We start from the raw sequence: 9692 nt of genomic DNA, 5'->3' as shown, positions 1-9692 counted from the left end.
CCAGCAACAGCCCCAAAACACCACTGCTCTAGAGGAGATCTGCATGGAGGAATGGGCCAAAATACCAGCAACATTGTGTGAAAACCTTGTGAAGACTTACAGAAAACGTTTGACCTCTGTCATTGCCAACAAAGGGTATATAACAAAGTATTGAGATAAACTTTTGTTATTGACCAAATACTTAATTTTCCACCATAATTTGCAAATAAATTCATTAAAAATCCTTCAATGTGATTTTCTGGATTTTTTTTTCTAATTTTGTCTGTCATAGTTGAAGTGTACCTATGATGAAAATTACAGGCCTCTCATCTTTTTAAGTGGGAGAACTTGCACAACAACCTCTCCCTCAACGTGATCAAGACAAAGGAGATGATTGTGGACTACAGGAAAAGGAGGACCGAGCACGCCACCATTCTCATCGACGGGGCTGTAGTGAAGCAGGTTGAGAGCTTCAAGTTCCTTGGCGTCCACATCACCAACAATTTAAAATGGTCCAAGCACACCAAGACAGTTGTGAAGAGGGCACGACAAAACCTATTCCCCCCTCAGGAAACTGAAAAGATGTGGCATGGGTCCTCAGATCTTCAAAATGTTTTACAGCTGCACAATCAAGAGCATCCTGACGGGTTGCATCACTGCCTGGTATGGCAACTGCTCAGCCTCCGACCGCAAGGCACTACAGAGGATAGTGCGTAAGGCCCAGTACATCACCGGGGTAAAGCTTCCTGCCATCCAGGACCTCTATACCAGTCGGTGTCAGAGGAAGGCCCTAAAAAACTAAAAACTAAAAACTAAAACTAAAAAACTGTTCTCTCTGCCACCGCACGGCAAGCAGTCCTGGAGCGCCACGTCTAGGTCCAAGAGGCTCCTAAATAGTTTCTACCCCAAGCCATAAGACTCCTGAACAGCTGATCAAATGGCTACCCAGACTATTTGCATTTCCCCCCCCCCCCCCCCCCCCCCCCCCCGGAACACTGCTGCTACTCTCTGTTATTGTCCATGCATAGTCACTTTAATAACTCTACCTACATGTACATATTACCTGAATTACCTCGACACCGGTGCCCCCGCACATTGACATTGACTCTGTACCCACTGTATATTGCCCCGCTATTGTTATTTACTGCTGCTCTTTAATTATTTGTTATTCTTATCTCTAACTTTTTTGTTGTTGAGATTTTCTTAAAACTGCATTGCTAGTTAAGGGCTTGTAATTATGAATTTCACTGTAAGGTGAACCTGTTGTACCTGTTGTATTCGGTGCATGTGACAAATTACATTTGATTTGATTTGATAGATGTTCGGTCTTAGTAAGGATGTGTTCCACTCTGAGGCTTGTGAGAATAAAACCATTCATTTGAATAGATCAAAATGCACGTGAAAATTTTGAGGTGTCCTGGAAAATGTTAGTTCCTTTTTCTGAGTGGAGAAGTGATAGACCTCTAAAATGTTAGTTCCTTTTTTAGAAAAAATTATTTTCTTCTGAAAAGGAACAAACATTTTCCCAGACATGCATTGCATTGTTGTTTATTAATATTAGTGGTTTTATTCTCACATTCCTCAAAGTGGAAGTGTGATGATGGGAACACATCCTCACTAAGACTAAACATTTCCCTAAGTTTAGCTAAATGTGTATTCATCTATCTATAACATTCATATATTTTCCACCATTTAATTTGCCGGGCTACCTTAACTTCTTGCTCCAGCCAAACCACACACGTTAGTTTCTCACATTTTAGTAAACACTCTCATTCAGAGTGATTAATCACAGGATTAATTTGTAGACAAACTAGAATTAAAGCCAGACTAATTCAGTGGCACAGATGGAACTATTCAAGCAGAAAATACATCTCCTTCAAATATTGATATTTGATTGTGTAGACAAAATTCAGTATCACTTTTGCATTACAATAAATAGCCTAATAACTTGTCGAAATGTTAACAAAACAACTATACATTTCTTTTTATGTAATCCTATAAAGTGGGCATGTAAAATATAGCATTCATAGGTCAAGGCAGGTCTGTGGAGATAACTTTTAAATGGTTGAAAGCGCAGTGATAGACATTTGGCTGACAACTAAAATCGCAAAACAGACATTGTTTTTTCATTGGAATTTGATTTTGCATTTAGATGGTTGAAATCATAGTCATAACACATTGGAAATTCAGTAAACTTTTTGAGTTGGTGTGTATAGTTTGTAATCTCATTAATCAATGTCTCAACCAAGTATTACCTGTCACACCCTGATCTATTTCACCTGTCTTTGTGCTTGTCTCCACCCCCCATCAGGTGTCTCCCATCATTATCCCCTGTGTATTTATACCTGTGTTCTCTGTTTGTCTGTTGCCAGTTTGTTTTGTTTGTAAAGCCTACCAGTGTTTTTTCCCTTGCTCCTGGCTTTTCTAAAGTTCCTGTTTTCTAGTTTGGACCATTCTGCCTGCTGTCCTGTACCTTGTCCCACCACACTGAATTATTGACCTCTGCCTGCCCTGAGACTGCCTGCTGTTGTGTACCTTATGGACTCTGATCTGGATTACTGACCTCTGCTTGACCTGTCGTTTTGCCTGCCCCCTGTTCTAGTAATACACTTGTATTACTTACTTACTTATTACTTACTTCACTACTTACTTTGTCTGCATCTGGGTCTTTCCTAAAATGTGATAATTATCCATGTTGAAATGATGTGGTTTGCCAAATGGGTACTTTCAATACTTCTTCTTTCTTGAACTTTATTACTCTTTTTGTCACGTACGTCCCATAGATTTTTGCCCCTCCCTATCACATTCTTCCACTGAAACAAAAAACCTTTAAGATAAGTGACAAAATCAGAACAGAGACCTGAAAGAAGAGTTGAGTTTGATGCAAATATTCAGTTGAATTTTAGGTGAACTCTTGCGTAGCACCTAAATAGATTCACTGTTGCTATCAAAGTCATTCTTAAGGGTAGGTTTTAAAGTGCAAATAAAATGTGACCATACTTTATCACTCATATCTCATCAATTATGCTAATAGATTTTTTAAAGTCACCAACAGCTCTTGTTTCAATTCAAACCAGAATTGAACTAAACAGACAATAGGCCTCGGGTTTAAAGCTCTGGTTGATTTCAAATGTAATGATATTTAGTGAAATTGGATTGTGTTTGGTTGTCATTGCAGCCAACTATCAACTTTTGAAGGAGATGTATCCAGGGCCGGATTAGGAAATCATAAACCTTCATCTCCACCAAAAGTCTAGGTTAAAGAATAGGACTAAATTAATTCAAAACTTTTTAAAAAGCTGCAATATGTATATTTTTGGGAGACCCAACCAAATTCACCTAGAAATGTATATGGTTCCCATTCAAGTTTTTGCTTCTTTTAACTTTCGGTTTTATATGCCAGCTTCAAACAGCTGAAAATACAATATTTTGGGTTATTGAAAAGATAAATCAGAGTGGTTTTAGATTTTAGAAAAGTTAAGGCTATTTTACAAACAAATGTAACATTCAGCCTTAAAATGAGTAACACATCCATGGCCACATTCAACTAACTTTTGCCTGTCTTTTTGAGTTGGTTGTCGTCTCAATGTCTCAACCAAATATTACCCAATTATCTACGTTGAAATGATGTGGTGTGTCCAGCGGGTACTTTCAATACTTCTTCTTTCTTTGACTTTAATACACATTCTGTCACTTTCCGTCCCATCAGTTTTGCCCCTCCCTGCCACGTTCTATCCCTGAAAAACAAAACACCTTAAAGATAAGTGACAAAATCAGAACAGAGACCTGAAGGAAGAGGTGAGTTTGATATAAATGTTCAGTTGAATTGTAGGTGTGCTCTTACGTAGCTCCTTTTAAATAATTAACTTGGGAAAAATAATTGATAGTATTATTTTCTAATATTTGGATTTGACACCCCTCTGTTTCATGACAGTAGAAACTAAGGACCAACATTTTCCACATTGAAGGTGCTAATGTTTGAATTTTAATTATGTTAATGCAGCCACATGGTATATAAACAGCAAGACCATTGACATTAATTATGACTGGTTATAAGAATGACCTCACTGAGAACCCTTACTGCAATGCTAAGTTAAGTTAAAACATACATTTAGAAAATTGTGTGTTCTTACAATGAGTGACATTGTGTACCAAACAATTCCTCCCCTAGTGACAACATGAATTTCTCAGAGGAGTACTTGGAGGATTATTATGACACGTTCATTCAAACGGATCATTCAGAGCAGCTAAATCAGTCCATACGGGTGGTGTCCATAGTCATCTACAGCATAACCTGTGTCCTCGGTATCCCAGGAAACGCATTTGTCATCTGGATAGCTGGAGTGAAGATGAAGAGGACAGTCAACACTGTCTGGTTTGTAAACCTGGCTGTAGCAGACCTCCTCTGCTGCATCTCCATACCCTTCTCATTGGTTGAAATCATATTGAACCAACACTGGCCATTCGGAGAGGCTATGTGTAAGGTTATCCCCTCTGTCATGTATCTCAACATGTTTGCCAGCGTCTTCACCCTGGTTCTCATCAGCCTGGACCGATTTGTCCTGATCATCCTGCCTGTCTTGGCCCAGAAACACCGGAGCATCGCCTTGGCCTGGTTGCTGTGTGGTCTTGCCTGGGTCCTGGCCTTGCTCCTCAGCCTCCCCACCATGATTCATAATGGGACCATCGATAGTGTTGACAATGACGAAATTATTATGTGCACCTCTGTACACCCCCTTGGCGAAAACAACATTAGGGGCTTCTTTTCTGCCATCAAAGCCACCCATGTTCCCAGGCTGATCCTCGGCTTCCTCGTTCCCCTGACGGTCATCGCTGTCTGCTACCTGCTCATCGGCAGGAGGGTGAGCAGCGCTCACTTCAAGTCTCAGAGGACCTTCTGGCTCATTCTGGCTGTGGTGGCAGCATTCTTTGTGTGCTGGCTGCCGTATCACACCATAGGTATGGTGATTGGGTATGGTAGGTTTGCCTCGGCTGATGAAGCCTGGAATTGGTACCCCCTGGCCATCTCTCTGGCCTATGTCAACAGCTGCCTCAACCCTGTCCTGTATGTGTTCATGGGCCAGGACTTCAAGGAGAGGGTCAGGGTCTCTTTCCGTAAAATATTTGAGAATGTCTTCAGTGAGGATGCCATAACACACACATCTGTGACTCATGTCGGAGTCCAAAATGTCTGATAACTCTCCTGGGTCGTATTCATAAAACAGCATACTTAAGTTATAGATAATGCTAAGAGTGTGCAAAGCTGTCATCAAGGCAAAGGGTGGCTACTTTGAAGAATCTCAAATATAAAATATATTTGTTTAACACTTTTTTGGTTACTACATGATTCCATATGTGTTATTTCATAGTTTTGATGTCTTCACTATTATTCTACAATGTAGAAAATAGTAAAAAAGAAAGAAAAACCCTTGAACGAGTAGGTGTGTCCAAACTTTTGACTGGAACGGTATATTCTTTGGTATTGGTGTGTAGAAAAGGAACTGGGAGCCAGTGTCTAGATTACTCTAATCAAGGCATTCCAAGTAAAAAAATACATTTTTATAGCCATCCACCACTTAGACATTCCTCTCGTGCTTACTGTAATATCTGTCATTTTCAAAAATAAACCGTCTGAAGATCAACTGGCTGGTTGGCATAGATGTTCTCCACTAAAGCCACATAGTGGTGCTATAGAGCAATGATAAGCACTACACTAACCCCATATGATAAACTTGACTAATCTCATGATGCTAGAGAAGTCACTGTGTAACTGATTAAATATTGAAGTGTTGTGACGACAGCTTGGGTTAATTTATATGTCAGAAAATCTGAACACTCGCTGACAGCTTCATTTTCTCAAAGTTATCTCCTGGTATGTGATGACTGTCATATTGGGTGGACTGGAGTTTTGTTTGGATAAGAGGAGTCAACTATTATCTGATCCCCTGCTTGGAAATGGAAATGTACATTTGAACTTAAAGGAGCAATCAGCATTTGCTACATCCATTTTTGAACTTATAAATTAATGATATGTACTCATTGATTCTTGAAGAATACAACATATGCCTCATGAGCTAAGTTCAACTGTTGTACCCCAACAGAACCCCAAATAAGCGTATTTTTACTCCAATGTTTGTAAACAAACACCAACTAGCCTAAAAACCTAGTTAAAGTAAAATGTTGATATCAATAACGTTCAACCCTTGCATCCATAGCTCTGTCTATGAATTTAAAAGGGGTCTAACCCCACCCGTTTATATTTTTACAGGAACAGGGGTGGGGTGTACGCGTTGTAATTGTTTCAACTGCTGATTGCCCCTTTAAGTACCCTTCTAGCCTCTATGACTGCATTTACACAGGCAGACCAATTTTGATATTTTTTCCACTAATTGATCTTTTGACCAATCAAATCAGCTCTGAAAAATACATTTTGAAAAAAAATTAAACAGATTTGATTGGGCAAAAGATCAATTAGTGGAAAAAATATCAGAAATGGGCTGCCTGTGTAGACACAGACCTTGTGTTACTTTCCTTCTAAACAATGTAGGAGCCATAAAAATAGGACAACCTAGAATTTACAAAGCCCCTCACACCACTGCAATTTGACAGTGCACTTAATGGAATGTCTGCTCTAGTAATTCTAGTTCTATTCACTTATTTTAAACGATAAACAAATAACGAAAAAGCAAACATAATTCTCTTGTCTCTTATTCTCACAAATGCAAAAAAAGGACATGCTGAACAATAATTATAATAATCATTATTTCTGTAGAGCGCATTTTCCACGCTCAATGCGCATAAATGCAGTGACATTCTGTAAATACAAAGCTCAATTCACTCTTAGACTACCACTGCTCCACTCAGGAAAAGGAACAAACAGTTTGAAATGGATACCTTTTTCAAGAAACCTCTGAAACCTTATCAAATGAGTGGTTTCATTCTGATAGGTCTCAGAATGGAAATGTGACAATAATAACACCTCACCACTAAAATACTGAACATTTACACTTTACATTTTTGTCATTTAGCAGACGTTCTTATCCAGAGCGACTTACAGTTAGTGCATCAAGTTTTGCTAAATGTGTATTGATGAGTGTATATTTATTTTAAACCTATTAGTGATCCCTTTGCGTGCCAATCCCTTTAGCGGGATCGATTTGACAACATCCAGTGAAATTGCAGAGCGCCAAATTCAAACTACAGAAATATAAATATTCAAGATTCACAAAAATTTAAGTGTAATTCATTAAAATAAAGCTTAACTTCTTGTTAATCCAGCCGCAGTGTCAGATATCAAAAATGCTTTACGGCGAAAGTAGACCATACAATTATCTGAGGACAGCGCCCCGCATACAAACACATGCTGGAGGTCTTTTTGCAGGGCTCTGGCAGTGCTCCTCCTGCTCCTCCTTGCACAAAGGCGGAGGTAGCGGTCCTGCTGCTGGGTTGTTGCCCTCCTACGGCCTCCTCCACGTCTCCTGATGTACTGGCCTGTCTCCTGGTAGCGCCTCCATGCTCTGGACACTACGCTGACAGACACAGCAAACCTTCTTGCCACAGCTCGCATTGATGTGCTATCCTGGATGAGCTGCACTACCTGAGCCACTTGTGTGGGTTGTAGACTCCGTCTCATGCTACCACTAGAGTGAAAGCACCGCCAGCATTCAAAAGTGACCAAAACATCAGTCAGGAAGCATAGGAACTGAGAAGTGGTCTGTGGTTATCACCTGCAGAACCACTCCTTTATTGGGGGTGTCTTGCTAATTGCCTATAATTTCCACCTGTTGTCTATTCCATTTGCACAACAGCATGTGAAATTCATTGTCAATCAGTGTTGTTTCCTAAGTGGACAGTTTGATTTCACAGAAGTGTGATTGACTTGGAGTTACATTGTGTTGTTTAAGTGTTCCCTTTATTTTTTTGAGCAGTGTACTTATTTTCCACCATAATTTGCAAATAAATTCATTAAAAATCCTACAATGTGATTTTCTGGATTTTCTTCCTTCTCATTTTGTCTGTCATAGTTGAAGTGTACCTATGATGAAAATTACAGGCCTCTCTCATCTTTTTAAGTGGGAGAACTTGCACAATTGGTGGATGACTAAATAATTTTTTGCCCCAAGTTACCTGTAAACTTTGTCCAAACATTTCAAACAACGTTGCTAATCCAAATGTATGTATCCTAAAACGTAAATAATAATTACAATTTAAGATGGGAAATACTGTGCTCAATACCGGACAAAAACAAAGTGAAGCACGTTCCAAGTCGCACGCATCTAAACTTTAGAGGGCTACTTCTATATTTCTCAAAGGAAAAACATAAACCAATTTCTAAAGACTTTTGACATCTAGTGGAAGCCATAGGAACTGCAAGCATATTTCTATTAAAAAGGGATTGCCATAGAAAAATTATGGAAAACAGATTGAGCTCAAAATGGTTTTTCCCTGGATGGATTGTGCTCCGGGTTTTGCCTGCCAAACCAGTTCTGTTATACTCACAGACATTATTCAAACCGTTTTAGAAACTTCAGTGTTTTCTATCCAAATCTACTAATAATATGCATATCCTAGCTTCTTGCTCCCCCTAGCCGAAAGAGGTTTTAATAACAGCCAGATACAAACAGCATCATCACTTTGCTCATTGTATAATTCCTTCTTGCATCTATGTGCTCTTCTCCTCTCACCTTTTCCATTGGCTTCTGGATTTCAGTGCACAACACAACAACTGTCTGTGACCAGGTGAAAAATACTCTAACCAAACCTTCATACCATAACTGCTAACCGCTACACACAGCTGACATTAAATTGTTGTCAGCATATTAGCTAACGTCATAGTAAACATAGCTACTAGAACAAACGCGTTAGTAAACACGCTACAATCATGTAGTACAGTGTACAGCAAGCAGTTTAGCAGTTACACCGGCGGGCAAAGGTGGCAATAAATTAATACAATCGAAAGCTTGCCTTGACTTGGAAGAGTTCCAGTGTTGGATAGCCTTAGCCAGCTAGCTAACACAAATAGCATTCCTCCCTGTTTGAGCCGGGTGTTTGAGTAGGCTAAATTAGCTAGCTACACCATGGTACTACCGCAGAGAGTGCTGCTGAAGCTACTGTAGACCTTTTAATCAGTTATTTGCCAAAGTGAATATATTTAGCACAGTTTGATCTAAAAAGGATAATGTTTCACTATATATATAAAAAAAAAGAAATTCACTGATTTGGATGGTCCCCCCCCCCTTACTACTCTGAGAAACCTCCACTGGTGCAGGTGCATATTACAGTACATCATGATTGCAAGGTGTCCCAATTTATTTTCCAACTGTCCGGTAACCTTCTAGCCAATTAGAAACGAGTGTTCAACAATGCTGGGGTATAATTACTTTTAATCTTACCCTGGGATTTCAGAGAATATATTTTTTAAGACATTTCTTTACTTTTTAACCACAGATCATAGAAACACGCTGTTTTGTAAACATTGGTTTGGTGCTGAAGATGATAAATAGGAGGTTGAAAAGTGGCGGAATTGCACTTTAAATATTTGTAGCAGAATGCCAGTTTGTAGTTAGAGGTGATCAATGAACGACCAGCAAACATTTTTGTTTTATTGTAGGTCTCAATAGTTAGTTTTATTCAGTCCTTTAAAAAAAATGTATTTATTAAAAATAAATCTCACATTTCGGAAGAAACTTAATTAAACCCTTTTTATGTGAGGG

The 9692-nt window shown here is 39.1% G+C and overlaps 1 protein-coding gene across 1 annotated transcript; it reads left to right on the top strand.

The window, feature by feature from the left end:
- Window positions 1-4036: 4036 nt before the first annotated feature.
- On the top strand, window positions 4037-5174 carry LOC139421830 (C3a anaphylatoxin chemotactic receptor-like). Its single transcript, XM_071172951.1, has one exon. It carries the CDS (start codon window positions 4158-4160, stop codon window positions 5172-5174), a length of 1017 nt encoding a protein of 338 aa, XP_071029052.1. The 5' UTR covers window positions 4037-4157.
- The last annotated feature ends 4518 nt before the right edge of the window (window positions 5175-9692 follow it).

Source organism: Oncorhynchus clarkii, chromosome 12 (assembly GCF_045791955.1).
Source record: "Oncorhynchus clarkii lewisi isolate Uvic-CL-2024 chromosome 12, UVic_Ocla_1.0, whole genome shotgun sequence".
Lineage (NCBI taxonomy): Eukaryota > Metazoa > Chordata > Actinopteri > Salmoniformes > Salmonidae > Oncorhynchus > Oncorhynchus clarkii.
Note: the sequence above shows the minus strand (reverse complement) of the source record. Positions and strands in the feature narration are given on the sequence as shown.